Below are 21,164 nucleotides of genomic sequence, written 5' to 3'. Positions count from 1 at the left end.
GGGCCGGAATCCAGCACCTGTGCGGTGACAAAGGGACAAGGACTCCTGCTCCAGGCCCCTGTGTGAGCCCGAGGCTCTCGGAGCAGTGAGCTTGCAGGGAGGGGTGGGGTAGGAAGCACTGAGCAGGGGGGTCCGGGCGGCTGCTCTCCCATTAGGGCAGCTGGGGCTGCTGGAAATGGAAACACTGCTCGAAATGGTTGGTTATAGATTAGGAGGAGGTTTGTCGCTCGTGACCACAGGTGATTAGGAGCTGCCTCTGGCGCCAGTGAGCGGGACTTGAGCCCTTGAGCCCCAAGCATCCCTGTTCTGATTCTGACTGGAGAGAAATGTCAGAGTGGAATGAGACAGAGCTTAAGCAGAAAGCCCAGGATGAAAAACTCTGGCAGCTTCCCAGCGGCCTCAACAGGCAATCTAATAGTGAAACAAAGCCACTCTGCTGCGGCAAGCAACTTGTCCCAGGGCGGAGGGACTGGGGAAACCAGATTTGGCAGATGAGTTCTTCCCCGGGTTGTTGTTCTAGCCTGGCTCTCAGTCCCGGTTAGCAAAGGCATGTGTCTCCCCAGGCCAAGCTCAGCTGCACAGAGCAGGTGCCAGGTTCTTCTCCTCAGTGAATACTATTTGCAGAATCTACTCAACCTTCTGAAACCTTCCAACCATAGATCGCCTTCACCTTGACCTCTCAATCCCCTTCCTTCCCTTACCCCGAGGCTTGCCCCAGATCCTTGCTGTCCTAGGACCAAAGAAAGTGGCTTTGCCCACATCTCCCGAGCCCTGAAGGCCAAGATAGGGAAGATACCGGAGAAAGGCAGCACCCCTCCCCCCGCCTGAGCCTTCCATAATCATTTCATCATCTCTTTCATGAAATAAGTTAAATTAAAATCCCATGGCAGTATTCCCCTGTGTGCCTGAGTGAGGGGCTCTAGGGAAGGGGAGGTTTCCCACACAGCACACCGCTAGCTGCCGTCCTCAGTAAAGCGCTTTGCTTTGTCAAGCTTTCCTGTTTTAATTGAAATATAATCGACATATCTCATTCTATTCATTTTAGGTATACGATACAATGATTCTGTATTTTTATTTATTGCCAAATGATCACAAGTCCAGTTACCACCCATCACTAGGATTTTTAGTATTTTATGCCATTTCTTATTTTTACAGGTGTTCCGTGGTATTCTTCATCTCCCCTCCCCTGCCACCTGCCACCTGCTATGGGGAAGTCCTCGCCCTCCTTCTGTCGTTGGGACCCAGCTTCACTCGTCTCTTCACCCAGATGGTCACAGAGGCCCAACATGGTTAGGACGCACTCTCATGCCTCACATACAGGAAGTGCCAAATGTATGATGCGCTCCAGCCTGCGGAGGGCAGGATTTTTGGTGCTATCCTCTGAACAAGGATCCCCTTTTAGAAATTCATACTCTGTGAACCAGAAGCTGTTTTCAAGTCTGGCTTAAGCATTCGCAAGAAGCGCTCTGGGAAATGCAGCAGCATGAATGCACGAGCTGTCTGCAAATTGATCTCCCGGGGATAAGGCCCCATCTTCCGCATGCTGCCTGCAGCAAGGGGCTTTTTAAAAATTAAATCCGTCATGGAAAATATGCTGGTTCTTGCTACTTTGGGCCGCCCAGGGAGAGTCAGGTGGATTTTAAAGCCTGGAAAGTGAGGGGTTTGAGGGGTGGCTGGGGTCCTGTAAGCAGCCACAGGTGTAGTGGGAAGAGGGCTGAAAGAGGCATCGAGCTCCCTCAGACCCCCAAAAGCACCACGTCCTCCATATTGGTCCAATTCTCCTTGGGGTCTCTAGGCACCTCCAGAAAAGTCAAACCCGAAAGCTGAAGCTGCTGCTGCCCTGTAAGTCTGGGACAGTGCCCTTCTGGAGTCTTCAAAACCAGGTGGGGAAGGAGCATGAACAAAACCTGGGGGATGGGCAAATTGGCCAGTGCCTTCCCTCGGGAGGCCTTCTCTTCCAATCATTCTAAATGATTCTAAATGGATGGTGTTCTCCCACCATCCATGCGAAGACACCTTCCTGATTGAGTGTCAGCCATTCAACCAAACATCTGTGCCCTGTCCACCATGACGTAGACAGGTACCCACAAAGGACTGGGCCTGTTTTCTAACAGAAATACACAGGACACAGGCAGGCCATGCTATGGCCTCCAAAGCCATCCTCTGGTTGACAGCCTCCTCCCAGGGAACCGAAGGCTTGTGAAACAGGACTGTTAGCCCCAGATGAGCGAAGTGGGGTCCCCACTTAGAGGAGGGGCATGAAAGCAAGAACGAGTATGGTCTTGGCAATTGCCAGACTTGAGCCTAAATTCCAGCTCCATTTAGCTTATTGGATTTGGGGCAAATTATTTCACCTAACTGAACCTTAGTTTCCTCAGCACCTTAATGAGATAACGATGCATATAAAGGCTTTGGCACATACTGGGTCTGGGCGATACTTAATAAATAAGGATGATTATTATTATTTTATGGTGGCATCAGTGGTACCTACAGAGGCTGAAAGACCTCTATACCCAGGGTCGGGGAGAGGAATGAGATGGGATATGTGGGCAAAGTTTCAGAGACAGAAAAAAAGGAGAGGTGTCTCTACAGAAACCAACTTATAGTCAAGGCACTTTATAAAAATCTACAACAATAACAAGAAGGAGGTTGGTGTACTTGTGTGTTCATTTGTTGGTTGCACGAATGGTTGGTTGGCCCACTGTTCATCCATTCATTCAATTATCGAATGCTTACTTTGCACCAAGCTCTAAGAGAGTTGATCAGGAAAGAGCGGTCATTCAGGTAGACAAGGCCGAGGCCTTACAAAGCTTCTAGATTGGAAAAAAAAAAAGACTTTGAGTGAACAATTCATTGGAAGTATGACGAGAGCTACAGAGAAAAAGTGACTGCTACTTATTGGATCGAAAGACACAGGCCCTCGCCTACACTAGAGAGATTCAAGAGACGCTGTATAGAGTCAGGGCCCCTTGTGGATTCAGAGCTTCACTCCTGATCCCTAAGTGAAATACAGCCAGGCCAAGACCATTAAGTGACACTAGTCACAAACAAATTTGCAATCAACAGAGTGTGCAATGAGAAGAACCAAAATTGGGCAGGCCCATGAACACACATTACACAGAAACGGTCCTTGTAGACATCTGGGCTGGGATAGATTTGGTGTGTGAGCTCCTGAGGCAGGTGTTCAAATTCCCCTTGGAGGGGCTGAACTAACATTCACTTCCATTAATCTAAGATCTCAGAAGGTAGTTATTATTATGAAAGGTCACCTGGGCTGTGATCCTAACGCTCCACTTACTAAAAGCGCAGGCTAGAATAAAAACCCCTGTGACTCACTGGAAAAATTCATAAGAACATGTTCAAAGCCAAAGAGCACATTTTGAGGAGTGGGAGGAGCCCTTAAACAAAGAAGCCCCAGAAACAGGGCAGATGGGTAGGAACGTGAAATGTGACTGGGCTAGTAAAGGGCTGGCAGGGCCTGGGAGAACGCCCTGGAGAGCAGCCTCTCACTGACACGGGGGTTGCCAGAATGGGGACAAACTGCTCGCTGGAAACATAAGGCCGCTGCTCACTAGACATGAATGCACCCCTGGAGGGGCGATGGGGGAATGCTGGGAGAAAGGAGGACGCTGAGAAAGCAGGGAGACTCAGCCAGTAGTGTCCACTCGGGGTGCCACCGAGACCGAGTGAGATGGATTCCCTCTGCTAGGGTAATCTTTGGCTTCTGAACGTTTCACAGACACGACCCGGCCATTCTACAGGTCACTAACCATTTAAGGCAGAAGAGACACTGAAGAGCATCTAGTCCCTGTTTCCTAGAGATGTCTGGGAAAACACCGGCTCTGACAGATGTCAATAGCTATATTGGAGTAGACAGTAGAAAGTCCTAGTGAGATTCAAAAAAGTGTTTGGGGGGGTGGGAGACAAAGAAATGTGTGAAATGCTGGACTCACCAGTGGAGACCCCAGGAAGCCAGCTTGCTCACCTGGGGACTAAACCCATGATCTGGGACTCATTAGCACTACCCTACTTGTTAGGAGTCAATCACACACTTCTAAGAAAATATTAGGCAGGTACATTACTCTCTAAAGAACTGCCCTGGCCCCATGGGTCTCTAAACTTGTGGTAAACACACTGTGTAATAGTAGGTAAGGGGTAAGGTAAATTATAACTTCCCTCCCCCAGCACCTACTCCACACCGGACTCTCTCATTCTCTCTATCCATTCTGCCCAAAGAGGAAAACAGGATCTGAATCAAGCCCAACAGAGTCATTATTTGCCAAACCTCACTGATCCTTTGGTGCTACTCGAGAGGCCCAGGCACAGATCTTGGAGTCATTTATCTAGATTTTCAGGTGTTAAACTTTGGCCCCTACTTGCCTTTTAAAACTTGATGGGATCTCTTCATTTCCAGAAAAGTTGAGCTCATCAGTAATCATGATGAGAACAGCACATGCACTGAAACCTTGTTATGACAAAGAACCCTTCTACGGTCCCATTCCTATTCCTATTTTATAAATGAATGAATTGGGGCCCAGGGAGTTTAGATAACCAGCCTGTGGTCACCAAGGAGAGTCAAGATTTGAACCCAAGAACTCTGACTCCAGAGTCCACATTCGTAGCTACCACTCTCTCTTGCCTCCTTATGCTTATTCTATGAGCCACACTATTAAGGCTCCTGCTCTACTTCACTCTGTTACCCCCTTTCCTATGGACAATGGAAGGAAAGTAACTCAACTGTGCCCATGTGTATGTGTAAGGCACTGTGCCCGGGCCACGATCATCCTTCCCATAGCCACCTTTTGGAGTGAACAGCATGAATCCACAGAAGAGGAACAGCTGTACAATCTCTCCCTGCACCCTCCCCCCCACCAAACACGTGGCTGAGCCCAGATACAGAGTTCTAGCTTCAAAGCCCATATACATCCCAGAACGTTACTGCTTCCTTGGAGGTGTCCACATATACCCTAGCCACCTCCAGTTCAAGCTGATTCATAACAAAGCATGGAGTGGTTTCACTGTCTCCCATCCCCCAGGGATCATGATGGGGCTCTGCTATAGGTTTTGGGGGTATTAGGGAGGATCCTTAAGGATACACGGAAGTCTACACAGGTCCCTAACATCACCCCCTGATCTTCTTGAGGGAAAAGGGCCTTGGCTTTGATTTTTATGTTGTTGTCCTGAAAGAATTATGGCCTTACCACTCACATCATGTCCCCATCCCCCACCCCTAATTCCAACACCCTGATTTTATTATCTTCATAATTTGACAGTCTAATAGATGATTTTAATTCCACAGAAGACCTCACTATGGAAGGATGACAAATATATATATAAATGTATATATATATGTGTGTGTGTGTGTGTATATACATATATATATATATATGTTATGTAGAGATTGTTTTTTAAACTTTAGGCTGTGATGATTCAGTGGAGAAGGAGAAACATTGCCAAGCACCTGGCCTTGGGATCTTTCTCTCCATCTTACCACCTTCCACAAGAATTTGTGCCGAAAGAAAACCGAGAGGCTTTCCAGAACAGAGCTCTTTTTCCAAAGCCTCCAATGTCTTCACCTTCTCCTCCCCAGAAGAAAATGCCCTTTGGTTACTGAGGAGGAGGATGGCTAGAAATGCATGTGCCGTATTTAACGGTCTTGACACAGTTCACTATGGCAACCTCAGTCACAGAAAATAGGCATCAGTAGGTCCCTGCTTTGAAGCTGCCAGTAACTCTAGTCTCAGCTCCCTCCCAAACACACTAGGTCAGGGCCTTATCAAGCTAAGAAAAATCCATCCTGGAACACATTACCATAAACACAATTGATGCAAAACATACTCAAAATCATGACAACATTGGCTTCAAAAATAAAGCCCCACACACAAAGAAAGAGAACCATCCCACCAATTACCTACATGCCAAGTATCCCATGTGCAGACCACTGTTAATTAGATAATTATCTGTCTACGATACATCATTTAATTGTGGTACATTTTCTCTCCTGTCCCAGTGATGAGCAGGACAACCCAAGCTCCTAGCTGGCACCTGCTGGGACGTGAACGCTCATCCCAGGTTGAAGGGACAGTAGAGCCCAGCTGAGACACTCATTAAAGAAAGTGTCTGGATACACACAAAGGGGAGCACAGCCTGCACTCGGAACTTCTAAGGCTGAAGGTAGATGGACAGAAGAATACAAATAGGTATTGAGAGGTTCCTAAAGGTATCATGTCACTTTCTTTTTTTCAATGCATATGATCCTCTCAATAAACCTAATTAGGAGGGACTTTTATTAGACCCTTCTTACAGATAGCTTAGAATAGTTTAGTAACTTTCCCAAGGGTACACAGCTAGTCAGCAGTCAAAACCACGATTCAAGGGGTGCCTGGGTGGCTCAGTTGGCTAAAGCCTCTGCCTTTGGCTGAGGTCAGGATCCCAGAGACCTGGAATCAAGCCCTACATCAGTTCTCTGCTCAGTGGGGAGCCTGCTTCCCTTCCTCTCTATCTGCCTGCCTCTCTGCCTACTTGTGATCTCTGTCAAATAAATAAATAACATCTTAAAAAAAAAAACAAAACATGATCCAAACCCAGGTCGCTCACCCCAAAGCTGGTGTTCCATTTTGTGTATTACTGATGTCATTGCCAGGTTAGCCTACTGCCCAACCAAAGGGAAGTGTACGCTGCCTCTCCCGCACACCTGGCCATGGTGTGGTCATCACTCTGCGGGAGAAACTTCTGATGTCTCCCAAACTGGGATATTACTATGATCCACTATACAAACTAGTTCCTTCCTCCCTTCCTCCCTCCCTCCCTGCCTCCCTCCCTGCCTTTTTACTGCACACGTTTCTGAGTGTGCTGGGAGATAGTGAGTATACTTTGGAGAGAATTTGTGCCACCTCTGAAAAGTCAATAAACCAGGAGAAAGCGAAAGCTGAAGAACACCAACACGGGAAAAGCGGAGAGTCAGGCTTTACCGGAGGACACAATGTTGATTAGCCTCAGGGGCACGTGCAGGGTTTGGAACCGGCCACTTCTTGGCTGTGACCTTGGAGAAGTGATTCTCTTCTCCACAGGTTCTTAGTTTATTCCTTTGAGAAATGGGACTGATACTATAAAGCCATGAGGCCATTCTCAGGACTGAATAAACTGACCTAAAACACATACTGCCTTCATGCTGAAGGTTGCCGCTCGCCCCATATGGGGAGTTGATGATAATGCTAGTATCAGCACTGTACAAGGCTCTGAGTGCAGAGCAAAGGCCACTCAGGGCCTGGAGGAAAATGCCCAGAAAGGCTTGGACCCTAGAATGCTGAGGGCCTGGGGTGAGGAAGGCTCCACTTACCCTTGCATTTCACGGATATGTGCCACATCCCTCAGAAGAAACAAAGATGCTGTGCTTTCCTCTTGGCAAAACCCGGACCCCCTGGTGACTGAACAAAGATGTCAGAATGGCCTACTTTCTCCCTCTGCAATGAAACTGGTGAGAAGAATGAGTGCTGACCCCTCTAGGGGCGGGAACTAGAGACTAAGCCAGCCCCCCCCACCCCCGGCAGCATCCCCCAGCCGCCAGCACCTCCTCTGCCCTTCGGAAAGTTCTGCAGAGCGAGTACCCTCCATAAGCAAAGGCAGAAGAACTGCCTCCTTATTTGCCAGAAGGCGCGCGGTGACAAAGAGCAGAGTGGAGCAGCCTGTCAAGTGGATAAAACGAAATGATGATGAGCCACAATGGATGGGAGCTCGCACTGTGCTCGAGACCCTGAGTGTGAGAGCTTTGCCGACAAGACCCTATTTGAGCCTCACAGTTATGGTACAAGGTAGACCTTCTCATCACCCTCATTTGAAAGATGCGGGAACATTAACAACTCTTGCAGAAGCACTAAGTGGCAGAGGCAGGACACAGACCGGGTCTCATCCGGCTCAGTGTCCACAAGCAGGGAAAATGCTGGATTGGCTTCCGGGTCCTGCCCCTTTCACCCTTGCCTAGGACTTCAGGTGTTTGGGGAGGAAACCGAGGAAGGTGACAGGTCCCTTCCTGAGTTGGGTCCCAAGAGCAGTGCCGGGAGCAGGGTTGTAGTCACATACATGGATTTGGGGATGGGGTGGTGAGGGTAAGAATGTAGAGGCCAGAGAAGGCCAACGAGCTGGGAGAACCTGCAGGGGGCCTGTGTGGTGAGTCAGGGGTGCCTCTAAATCTTTGCCTACTGACCCGGTTCTGTGACCTTTCTCTGAAAAGTCCTATTTGTGAAATGAGGGTGGTGGGAAAATAGAGGAGAGACTGGATGGCCCTGGGGGCACCGCCAGCTCCGAGTTCCTGCTGTGCCGTAGAGGACTTCTCCAGGCCCACACAACTCCCCAAGCAGATGTCAAAGGCACTCTGTTCTCAGGAATCTTTGCAAATAACACTCGATTTTGCCAAGACAGAAACAGCCACAAGAATACACTTTACTTTGCCAGGAAAAAAAATAGCTACAAGAATCATTCATGCGGGGCGCCTGGATGGCTCAGTGGGTTAAGCCACTGCCTTCGGCTCAAGTCATGATCTCAGGGTCCTGGGATCGAGTCCCGCATCGGGCTCTCTGCTCAGCAGGGAGCCTGCTTCCTCCTCTCTCTCTCTGCCTGCCTCTCTGCCTACTTGTGATCTCTCTCTGTCAAATAAATAAATAAAATCTTAAAAAAAAAAAAAAAAGAATAATTCATGCATGTAATGTTCCTGTCTTCTATGCCCTATGTTAACGATGAATTCTCAGAAGGACACAATGAGAGATTACAATGGCAATGCCAAAATGACAAGGCTCTTTTTTCCAAGAAAAACAATGCCTACCTCTTCCTATAAAGGATCTCCCTAAAATTGTCTTGGCTCCATACCAGACTCATAGGCACTTACCATTGGAAGGACATTTGAAGGTCAACTGATGTGACTCTCCATTGGGTGTCTCAGTTTCCTCCGCCACATGTCTGATGGTATCTAGGGAGTGTCTAAATACCTTAAGAACCATTCCGCACTGCCTACTTGGACACCTCTGACCTTTCCCAAGTTCCTTTTCATATCTTCTACAACTTGGATGACTCTTCTACACCTTGTGGCCACACAGGCCCTGCCCAAGCCTCTTCCACCCCAGTCCTTCAAAAATGCCACCCCCGGGGCTCCCCTTCTGCAAGAGCTGTCAATCACTTTGCACTTACAAAAACAATCTGACCACTGAGGCACTGTTGTTTTTGTTGTTGTCCTTGTTTTTTTTTTTTTAAGACAGATTTATTTGATTCACAATTATTCCAAAATGATTACTACTCCAAATAACCCGAACTACGCTTTTTTTCAACCTATATTATCAGCAACACTGAAAGCTGATTATAATCAACTTGCTTTCATAAAAAGAAGGAAAAAATAAAAAAGATAGACTTTAGAAGAATCCACGTGGCTAGAAGGACGACCAGAAAGCATTCCAGGCTCCCAAATAAACAAGGAAGTACTGTGAATATATACTTCTCCACCACGGCCCACTCTCCACGAGAATTTGAATGACAAGTTTTCAAATCACAGACCCATAAAAATGATCCAGCTACAACCTCACATTTGACAATGTGGAAACTGGGGTGCAGAGATCCCATCTCTTTCTCTTTGGCATCCCCAAATGCTCATTAATCCTGAATACTGGGTTAGGCACTGAGGATATCAAGGTACTGAGGCCTTGCCCTCCTAAGTCTCTGAGCAGGGACTCACACACGACAATACAATTAAAGGATTTAAAATAACTGGAAGCAGGGGCAGCTGGGTGGCTCAGTTGGCTGAGCCTCTGACTCCTGATTTTGGCTCAGGTCATGATATCAGGGTCATGAAATAGAGCCCTGCATCAGCTTCCCCACACCAAGCATGGAGCCTACTTAATATTCTCTCTCTCCCTCTGCCCCTCCCCCTGCTTGTGCTTGCTCACTCTCTTAAAATAAAATAAAATAGGTGGGAGCATATTGTTGGGGCACCCAACAATAGGCTTTTGGAACCTTGGACAAGCAACTTGAAAGACAAAAGGCTATTTTCTTCTTCTGTGCCTTGGCTCAAATTGCCCCTCCAAATGCCACAGCTGCCCTCTCTCTTTATTAGGCAGACTCCGTCCTGTAAGAGTCAGCTCAAGTGTCTCGAGCCCCTGCCACAACGTTTACTTCCCAACTCCCCCTTTAGCGGCCCTCCTACTCCGCGCTCCCGCGGCATCTCCTACAAATCACACTCGTCGTACTCGGCATCATGCACTGCATCCAGCCTTCCTGGGCTCATCTCTGTTAGACTTTAGGATGCAGGGGATTGAGACCTGAGTGTGGTTCAGCTTTGTATGTTGAGGCTCATTCAGCTGATGCACACTGGGTTTGATGATTGAACAAATAAACATTTCAGCCATCTTAAGGGTTAACAGGCGTTTGTCACACACAGCAGGAGAAAAAAGAATGCCAGGCTGAGGAAGCCACAGGCAGAGGCCCAGGGCTCTGAAAGGGTGTGGCGTGCTTGCAGAGCAGGGCAGAAGCGGGCAGAGCTCTCATGCTAAGAGTGGTCAGGATGGCAGAGCAGGGCATGGGAAGAATGGCTGAGCTTGGCGTTGGATGTGAAAAGCCACAGAAACCATCCTGAAGTGTACAGACCTTATCCTAAAGTTAGGGTGGGGGCAAAAAGTCTTTACAAAGGAAGTGACATGATCCAATTTGTTTTTAAGGTCACACCACTGGCCAAAGAAGAGAGCACTGCATTGAACACTGACACAAGGCAGGAACCTACTGTGCGCTGCAGGACACAGGGACGGTCGGGAACGAGGCACCATGTCCCAAGAGCTTGGGCTGAGCCCCAAGGATGGAAGTAAAGTGTGGACACAGGTTTGAGAGCTTAGGTGGAACCAAAAGGATTTAATGAGTTACCTGAGACACAGGAGAGGGGGAGAAGTCAACCACAATGCCAGAGTCTCCAACTTGGTACACCAGCATGATACATGGACCAGCATGACACAAGCATACACAGAGACAAGGACCACGAGAAGAACAGTGTTGGAGGAAAGATTCTGAGGTCATTTTTTTTTTTTTTTTAAGATTTTTATTTTTATTTATTTGACAGAGAGAAATCACAAGTAGATGGAGAGGCAGGCAGAGAGAGAGAGAGAGGGAAGCAGGCTCTCCGCTGAGCAGAGAGCCCGATGCGGGACTCGATCCCAGGACTCTGAGATCATGACCTGAGCCGAAGGCAGCGGCTTAACCACTGAGCCACCCAGGCGCCCGAGGTCATTTTTTTTTAAAGATTTTATTTATTTATTTGTCAGAAGGAGATCACGAGTAGGCAGAGAAGCAGGCAGAGAGAGAAGAGGAAGCAGGCTCCCCACTGAGCAGAGAGCCCACTGCAGGGCTTGATCCCAGGACCCTGCAATCATGACCTGAGCCAAAGGCAGACGCTTTAACCCACTGAGCCACCCAGGTGCCCCCTATGAGGTCATTTTTGGAAAGGTTCTTAAAACAATCCTTCCTGATGGTTTCTATAGGTCAGAGCTACCTTGTTCACAAGAAGAGACAGATGATGGGCAAGAAATCAGTCAAGAAAAATCTAAAGAGTATAAGACAAATGAATACTTTAACCCTCACAGAGATGGATGGAGCAATCCCGATCACTTGAGGGTGAAGGAAACAATTTCAGACAAGAAATCTTCTCTGGTTCTTAAAATTACTCATCATTTCACAACCCATTAAATAGGCCGGTGTCTACAAGATATTTTCTAGGCAATCAGATTCCATACCTTTCTGATTTTCTAGACCCAACTGACTCATCTTCATGGCTTTTCAAAATTATTATTACCAGCTGACTAATGGCCTCACACCAATTAGTGAGTCCTAGTCACCAGGGAAAATTCAGTTTACTTTAATTAAGTAGCCCCCCTTAGCCATTTTACTGACTAATGACCTCATTTTTTTTAACTCATCTTTTCAAAATGCTAGAAGGTCTAGCTATCGCTGGGGAAAAAACACACAGATACACAAACAAATCCCTTCTGGAGCAAAACAAATCCATCTTTTAATCTAGCAACATTCCTCTTGCCCTTATTTCATAGCAAAAGCTCTGAAGAGCAAACCACGCTCAAAAACAATTGCTCCCCTTCCGAAACCGCAAGAGGATTCTTCTTGGCCTGTGTGGTTATGCTAAGTGCACAGAGACAGCTCTTGGTGGAGAAGAAACTGAAGCTGTCAGCTTACCCTCTTCCTCAAGTTGTAGGAGAGAATGAGGTTCCTGGAGAAGGAGTGGGAAAAGGCCGTGTAGAATTCCAGCACTTTCTGCAAGGCGTCTCGTTTGATCACATGCAGGTCACAGTAGGTCAGGGCCCTAACATTGGCACAGGACTGGGCCAGGGTGGCTTCCTTCCAGAACACATCTCCAAACACGTCTCCTTTCCCTAAGGAGAGAAAGTTCTGGTGAAGAAAGTGTCAACCAGATGGCATCTGGCCATCCCCGTTCGCTCCCCATCTCCCATTTTACATTCTGCCACATGGGCTCAGGAAAGGAAAAAACCAAAAAACAAAAACAGGTTTTATTTTGAACCTTAAAAACACGCAATTTAAGAAACTTTAAAATACTACATAATACATGTCAAAGTTTAGCCAAGGACACTGGGGTCATGTGACCTCCTGGACATCCTATCCAAAGTGGGAACCCCCTGTTATTCTTTATCGCTCCCCCATTTTCCCAAAACACCGATCATAATCTATAATCACGTGATTTGCCTGTGTCTTTGTTGATTGTGGAACTCCCAACGTGAGAGTTCCCTCCACGTCACACCATGTCTGGCACCAAATAGTTCTGCCAGTAAGTGCAGGCGAAAGAGAAGGAAGGAAGCAGGGCGGACTGTGGATCTCCATTCATGGGACAGACTGACAGACGAACAGTATGGAGAAGGTGTGGACTTTCCTTCGGGAGCTGAACATCAGGACAGTTCTCCTCTGTTTAGGATGATTCACATGGAAAAAGGCACTAGGGGTAGAGTTCATTCTCTTCCATACTCTGTCCACAGCCCTCGGGTTTATGCTTGTATGGTGTCTCATTCCTCACCCTTCCCCTCCACCTGCTTCCATGTTCCTCACCGCTGCCAAAGGCCTTCCTGGTAGGGTAAAAGTATGGGCCCCCTCCACATGGCATCTCCAAGCCACTCCATATCTGGCATTCCTCAAGAGTGTATTTAAAAAGCCAACAGAGGGGCACCTGGGTGGCTCAGTGGGTTAAAGCCTCTGCCTTCAGCTCAGGTCATGATCCCAGGGTTCTGGGATTGAGCCCTGCATCAGCCTCTCTGCTCAGCAGGGAGCCTGCTTCCTCCTCTCTCTCTCTCTGCCTGTCTCTCTGCCTCCTTGTGATCTCTGTCCATCAAATAAATAAATAAAATCTTTAAAAAATAATAAAAAATAAAAAGCCAACAGAGTACTAATTCCATGTAACCATATTCTGGGTCCCACTTCCATCAGCCTCCTCTAAATATCTGCTTTTCACATCGAGGGATATTCTCCCTACATTTCCCCGAGTCCAACATTTTAACATATGTCTAATGCAAAGCCTAATTCATTCCTGGCACAGCATCTGGTTATAAATAGCTTGAAATGTTGTTTATCGTGCCTCTAAATTTTCAGCGCAGATAAACACAAATTTGAATCCACGGGGAGCCGGAGAGGAGTATGCAGGGGGCAACAAACAATGCTATGAGGGTGGAAAGGAACCCTCGTCACCCTCTGGAGAGTGGCTGTCCCACGCACCCAGACCTGTCACACTCCCCAGCAGGGAGCCAGGTCCCCTTGACTCCGTATGATTAATAGGGTGGGTGTTTTTGTCATTTGGGCCAAGAAGAGATTAGACTTCCAAGCGCCTGGACGCTTGGTTGATCTTTTCTCAAACATCAAAGACTCCATTCTAAGGATACAGGGTACTCCACGCGCATAGCCTTCTCCAAGCACCTCCAAGTGTGAGCAAGAAATGGACTGTACCAGACACATTCCTCCAGAGTTTCCTCTGTGTTTATGAGGTGATGTACAGTTCTGATTTATGAAGACAGTTTTACTACTCAGTATCATGCATGGGGGAGCTTTTAGAGAACAATGTCTTTAAACCTGCACTAATTAAATTCACCTCCGAGGTGTTTTTCAATCATCTGCTCTCTGAGTTGGTCACTTGAGGGCTGGGGCCACTAGCTGGGAATGCTTCTCTCTGTGGGGCGCTACCAGCTTCCATGGGGTGGGGTTCATTCAGTGTGGGCTTCCTGGTACTGAGTTCCAACCAAGAAGGCTGGCCATTTGTTCATACACAGGAAGCATTCCGTAACTTCCTACACTTAACTCCAATGCCTCCCATGCCTTTCATTTTTACGTGATAATGTGGTAGATGGTGAGGAGGCATCAGGAGGCAAAGCCCAATCTCCTTCCCCTTGAATCTGGACTCTGCCTTAGTCCCTTCTCTAGCGTGTGGCAGAGATTTTGAGACCAGATCATAAAAAAACCTTGCAGCTTCTGCCTGGGTCTCTTGGAACACTTAGTGTAGGATGCTCCCTCTTAGAATCCAGGTACCCTGCTTTGAGAAGGACAAACCACACCAGAGGTCACATATCAGTGCTCTGGGGGACAGCCCAGCTGAGCTCCCACGGACCGCCAGCCTCTGCCTGTCATGTAAATGAGCCGTCTGGTCAGCCAGCCAGCCCAGGCAAGCCTTCACATGCCCACAGCCCCAGCCAACGCCAGCGTGCAGCCCCGCATGCAGAAAGCCCAAGTCAGAACCAACCAGCTGAGCTAAAGACCCCATGGAATGGTGAGACACAGGCATCAATTTCTTACACCATTAAATTTAAGGGAGGTTTATTATGCAGAAATAGATCACCAGAACACACAGGCTCATGGAACTCTGGACTGAGACACCCATGAGAAATTACTTAGTAGGTTAGCTAATACTTCACCAGAACATTGAAAAGGATCCCAGCCCTGAGCTGGGCACTTCACTTCCTGCTCTGACAGAATGGGACAGGAAAGAGCGACGAGGGGCTCGAACAGGGGCGGACTCTCCTGAGAGTTTTGAGTATCGGTCAGTGAGAACATGAGGCACTGACAAATCTTAAAGCCTCCTATTGATGAAACGTAGTATGACAAAGCCAGAGCTACCGAACATAGATTACCAAGAGTAATCTTGCCTGATTCTCATTAAGATCCTAGCTGACTCTTGAACGGGCTTGAGCTGCGCGGGTCCACTTACATGTAGATTTTTTTGTAAATGAGTTTACTCTTCCTTATGATTTTTTTTATAAAGATTTTTATTTATTTATTTGATAGACAGACAGAGATCACAAGTAGACAGAGAGGCGGCAGAGAGAGAGGGGGAAGCAGTTTCCCCGCTGAGCGGAGAGCCCCATGTGGGGCTCGATCCCAGGACCCTGAGATCATGACCCAAGCCGAAGGCAGAGGCTTAACCACTGAACCACCCAGGCGCCCTATTATTATTATTTTTTTATTTGAGAGAGACAGAGTGAGAGAGAGAGAGAGCACAAGTGGGGTGAGGGGCAGAGGGAGAAGCAGACTCCCCACTGAGCAGGGACCCCAAAGCCAGGCTCAATCCCAGGACTCTGGGTTTGTGACCTGAGCTGAAAGCAGATGCTTAACTGACTGAGCCACCCAGATGCCCCTCTTAATGATTTTTTTAATAACATCTTTTCTCTAACATTGTTGTAAGAATATAGTCTATATTACATATAACATACAAAACACATGTTAATTTACTGTTGATGTTATCAGTAAGGCTTCTTATAAACAATAGGCTATTAGTAGTTAAGTTTTGTGGGTTCAAAAGTTATATGTAGATATGCACGGGGGCAGCATCGCTAACCCCACATTCTTCAAGGGTCAACTGTTCTGCATTTAAATAAAACCTAATGAATGAGCATTACACTTCTCAAACAAACTTGGGAGTAGTTTTTCCAATTAGAAAAGAACCCAGAAAGTAAAATAATAATTCCTCATGTATGTTTAACATATGATTTACCTGTAGAAATTCAAACTATTGCATAAAATAAAGGACAACCATATTATGTTTGTAACACATCATGAAATTAATAAAAGCATCTTTAGAAATGACAACAAGTCCACTGGAGAAAGTTTTCCAATCCAAGGCTTTAACACAACAATAAATAGAGATTAGTTACTACTATATGAAGTATTTCACGGTAAGATAATCATGATTAATCTATAGGGTCCAGGAAATCAAAGTGTTGTTATAACTTGGATTTGATTTTCCACCCAAATGGAATACCCTATGATCTTTCTTCCTGTCAAGGCAGCATTTTTGGTATACGTGATCTGTTAGTGAGATTTAAGAGTGTGGTGTCAGGGGGCCTGTTAGATTCTAAACAAATCTAAGCCTCTTCTCGGAAATGAGAAATATATTTATGACATGGAACTTGGGGAAACTGTCAAAGGGGAGGACACAGAGCTTTGAGCAGGCTGCTTGTAAGTTACGCACAGCTCTGGGAATAACGACGTCCCAGGTCAGGGTTACGAATCCGAGGCCAGGACAAGCCCTACACCCACATTCATCCCTTGTTCCCTAGCATGAAATGATCACTCACTGAAGAACAAAAGTTCCTCCAATGCACTTGGCAATCAAACTACTGGAGGCAATCAGCTTATTGATTTATTTATTACATTGAGGTGCTGGGTGCAGAATGTTAAAACCTAATGTTCCAAGTTTCTAAAATACATTCTAAGTGGATGTTCTGAGCTGGGGAAAAGAAAAAAGAATGAAGAGGGGAAGTAAGGAAAGGCAGTCTAATTAAAACTTCAAGCAAACATCCCTGTGATAATTAATCCTCCTCCCCCTGTCGCCCCCACGTCAGTGCAGCTGATGAAGTTCTAGAACCTAGGTGAGGTTTGGTGAGCTGAGGTCCGGAGCCGATGACCAAGAAAGAATTCTTGAGACATCTTTGGTGCAAAATGGTGGTTTATTAAAGCACGGGGACAGGACCCGTGGGCAGGAAGAGCTGCTGCCCCGGGTTGTGAGGGATGGCAGATTATGTACCCTGCTGTTGGGGGAAGGTGAGGGGAAGGGAGGTTTCAGTGGAGTTTTCATATGCTAAAGAGGGCCTACAAGGTGCCAGGATGTTCCAGGCCTGCCAGAGGCCTTGCCCTTGCTGCTGGATCAATGTTGTCTTTAGACCAGCCATTAACATTAAGATCTTTGGGAGACTTTTTGGTGGGGTGTCACAATCCTGCTATCAATCGTCTTTGTTAGTGAGATTTAGGACATTTGTAAGCCAAGGGAGACTCCGGTCTAGCAGGATTGTGAGCTCTGCAAGTTAACTATTTGCTTATTGTTCATGGCAGTCAGGGCTGCCTGAGGGATGCTACACATATGGAGGGGTGCGGATGAAGGGGGGGGTGCAAGGCGCCAGCTTTTGCTTTGTCCTCAGCCAGCCTCCTGCTCCCTCATCACAGCTGTCTGTCCCACACCTCCACCGTGCAGTGGACATAAACAACCCCATGGGGTACAGCCGTGGGACTGAAGAACATTCATAAGGCAGAGGTGGGAGGTGGGACACAGAGCTGAGGTGGCGCAGGGAGAGGGAGGGCAGATCTCTGCAAGGAGCACAGGAGAAGAAGACCCTATAGAGAATTCAACTTAAGGATGGGCAGAGGCAGGAATGCCCACATGTGGGGGCTCGACGGGTCATGGAAGGGGGGAGCGGGGGGCTGGGAAGGGTGATCAGGGTGAAATCTAGAGGTGCTGGAACTGGGACCCCAGGAGGATCAAACAACCTACCCAAATGCTAAAAAGTCACAGGGAAGCAATTCTGCTCTGAAACTGACAATTGGAACCCTTAGAAAAGGCCCTGTTTATTCAAAGATGGGCTCTGAGTGAGTTTGCCAGGCCAGAGGGGTAAGAACAAAACTGCAATCTCCAGCTGCTTCTCCTCACTATTCCCTATTGTGTGCTTGGTACAAGGAGCCCGCACAGGGGGCTGCAGTAGAAGTTACTATCTGCTTCTAAAGTCACCAACCATTTCTAGAACCAAAGAGAAACAACTCATTCAGTCAACCGTGCAACTTTTGGCAGGCACTGTCCTAGGAGCTGAGGTATAGCAGGGGAAGGACAGACATGATATAGTGAGAGACAGAGACTCAGTAAACTATAACACTTCAGCGGTAAGTGCCTAATTCTAACCTGATAGGACACCAGGCAGGAGGGGTGTCTGGCTCAAGTCAAGGGGTAAGGGAAGGCTTTCAGGGAGAAAGGATGTCCGAGCTGAGACCCGAGGGATGAGTTCCAATTAACCAGCAAAAAAATATACAGCACAGAGATGAGTCCAGGGAGAGGAAACAGCAGATACAAAGACCCTGAGGCATGTCATAGCGCTCTGCACAGGAGGAAAGGAAGTACCTACATTATCCCATGTTTGGATTGTAGTTCCCTCAGGGGGTCGGCCATTCTGTCTTCTGGCCCTGGGAATAATTTTGCTTATGCAACAGAGAATAGGGGCTGGACAAATATTTCCAGGGAAGTTCGGAGTAGACGGAGTATAGTTCAGGAGGATGAGGATGAGAACAAGGGAGGTTCAGACCTCCTGGATTCATCACATAAGCCAGGCATGTCACATCTAGGTCCCCTCCTTGGTCCTCGGAGACGTGGCAAAGACACTAAGAGAACTTGCCAAGTCTCGCCCTCCCTCCCTGGTGCCGCCCCCCGCATGGCACATTTTCCAAGCACTTTATCGAACACCCTCAACTCAAGCCTCAGGGCCAGACAGGTTGAACTCCCCTGCTGGGAGCCCGAGGGGGCCCCTGCCCCCTCTTTTGTTCACTCTGCCCTCTGGCCACACTGCAACTCCCACAGTCCCTTCAAGTCTGGCTCTCTGCTCCCCTCAGGGCCTTGCCAGCACCATCCCCGACCTCTACCCTGCTCTTTGGTCTAGATAACTTCTGCTCTGGCTTCCAAACATGCTCCAACCTCCTTCCTGAGCCCTCGGCCAGAGCATCTTCCCATTACGTGTGTCCGCTGTCCTCTAGAAACACCCCCTATCCCCAGAAGCCCTAGATCCCAGCAGTGGCTCTGGTGCACGATGGACACTCAGTGGATACTAGATACAGAGATAAACCAATGCACTGGGCCTCTTCCTAAACCCCTCCTAGTCTCAACTGACCCAGCTAAGAAATGTGGATGCTAACACCCACCTCATAGGGCCGTGGTGGGGCTTACATGAAATTAATATGAAGAAAGCACTTAGCCCTGGGCTTGGAACACAGTAGGTGCTCAGTAAATCAGAGACACAGTGAAAGAAGAATTCTAATGCCCTGTGAAATGAATTCCACAGAGATCATCAGGCCCATTTTAAAGAGAGGAAAGTGAGCTCCAGAGAGGTTGAATGATTGCCCAATTCACCTTGGTCAGGCACCATGCTAGTTGATGGGAAAAAGGATAAATCAGAGTCAGGGTTGACCTTAAGGAGCTATGGCCCAGGAATCCTCATGTTCTCCAAAACCGGTTCTCTCCTCTTCTAGTAAAGGAGACGATGACTTGTAGCTGGGCACAAAGATGGCCGGGATAAAGACCGCGTTGCGCCTAGCTGTGGCCCTTTGTCCAAGTTCTGGTTAAGGTGAGGGTTGCAGAAGGAATGTGCACAACTTCCAGAGTCCTGCTCTGCCCTTCTCCCCTCCTCCCTTCCTCCTGGCTGGAACAAGGATGTGAGTGCTCTTAGACCAGGAGGCCAGTGTGACAACCTAGTTAGGATGAAGCCAGAGGCAAGAAGCAAGCAGGGCGCCCAACACCATGAAATGGACACACCAGCTCTAATACCATGTTTCTGTCTTGTCTAAGCTTCTTTTACTTTGGGTTTCTGGTGGAGCAGCTAAACCCGCATCCTAGCCAATTCCAGAGTCCACAGTCTGGTGGGGCAGTACAGTGGGTTCTGCTGTAGGCAAGGTCCATCCACACCTTTCTCCCCCTGCTGCGGGGAAAGACGTCGGCTTCCATGCACCAGAAGGGCCCAGCACTCACGTCATGATGGAGCTCTGGAAGCACATTCAGAGCCAAAGATCCAAGGACTTCAGTGAAATACCTTGGTGATACTCAACCACTTCTCAGACCAGCGACTGGAGGCCAGGGCAGGGGTAGGGTGGGCAGGATCTGCCAAGGGTGCACTGGGTACCAGGCCAGACTCCAGCCAAGGACACTGCCATAGATACCCACCGTGTCCCTTACCCCAAAGATAATGAAGTCCAGGCTTTCCAGCTTAATTTGGAATCCTTAACCCTCCCGCATGCATCTATGGCTCTTCCCTCAGGTCACCTGAGACCACGGGAAAGAGTAGATAGGGAAATTTTGACACCTGGTAAATTTTGCCTTCTTTTATTTGTAATGAAGCTACAAAGTTCATCCCCCCCCCTTTTTTTTTGCTCTTACTGAGAAAATAAATGCTGCTGGAAGTCTGTGACTTCTGCTTCACCTGCTATAGCTTAGAGCAGTGAGAGGCCCATCCAAGGCAGACAGCGTGGAGACCTCCTCGATGCACTTTCCTGTCCAAGTTGTGAAAATATACCACTCGGAACAAAGCCTCAGAACAAAACCTTAAGTGCCAGGTCTTATCTGAGTGTGCTGTGGTGTTAGGTACTGAGCCAACACATTTTATTGGATTTCTTTAGCCAACAAAGAAAGTGGGGCCTGGAGATGTTCAGGAGGCCTGGGTTCCAGGCAGAGGCACACATGTCACCCCACTTCGCAGAAAGGCATCTCCTTCTAGAGAGGCTTGGTCTTTAATTTAGCTTTTGTAGGAGAGCTCCGAGATGTTTAAGAAACACTTGTCTTCTTTTTTTTTTTTTTTTGTCTTCTTTCGAAGTTAGTACAAAGGAGAACAATTGTTAGGCTCTTCAGCAAACTACCTCTAGACATGGGACCCTGGCGAGGGTCTGCCACATCCCTGGTCAGTCAAACCCAGGAACTGTCATGTCACACACTGGCTCTGATGGGAACGGCCCCTGCCTCTCTCTCCTGGACAGCTATGAGACTGGGGGTTCCCAAAGATGGGGTTACATCTCACCATCTCTTGGCACCCAGTTCATTCCAGTTCAACAATTTGGCCCCACCTGTCATGGACCAGGCAGCGTTCCAGAGGTGACGGGGCACAGGACATGGAAAAGAC

At 47.8% G+C, this 21,164-nt stretch overlaps 1 protein-coding gene across 1 annotated transcript in view; it reads right to left on the bottom strand.

Annotated features, from left to right (window-relative positions):
• The window catches only part of CR1L (complement C3b/C4b receptor 1 like), a gene marked incomplete at its 5' end in the record, with an annotated part of 178,044 nt that extends 158,620 nt beyond the window's left edge, over nt 1-19,424 (bottom strand). Inside the window, 2 exons of the mRNA XM_082703050.1 lie at nt 12,214-12,410; nt 19,409-19,424. Of these exons, the coding sequence (XP_082559176.1) occupies nt 12,214-12,410; nt 19,409-19,424 (213 nt within the window). The remainder of the gene's footprint in view (nt 1-12,213; nt 12,411-19,408) is intronic.
• Between the last annotated feature and the right edge of the window lie 1,740 nt (nt 19,425-21,164).

The sequence above is a fragment of the Mustela nivalis genome, assembly GCF_964662115.1.
Source record: "Mustela nivalis genome assembly, chromosome: 16".
In the NCBI taxonomy this organism is placed as follows: Eukaryota; Metazoa; Chordata; class Mammalia; order Carnivora; family Mustelidae; genus Mustela; species Mustela nivalis.
This window is presented reverse-complemented; position numbering and strand designations above follow the sequence as displayed.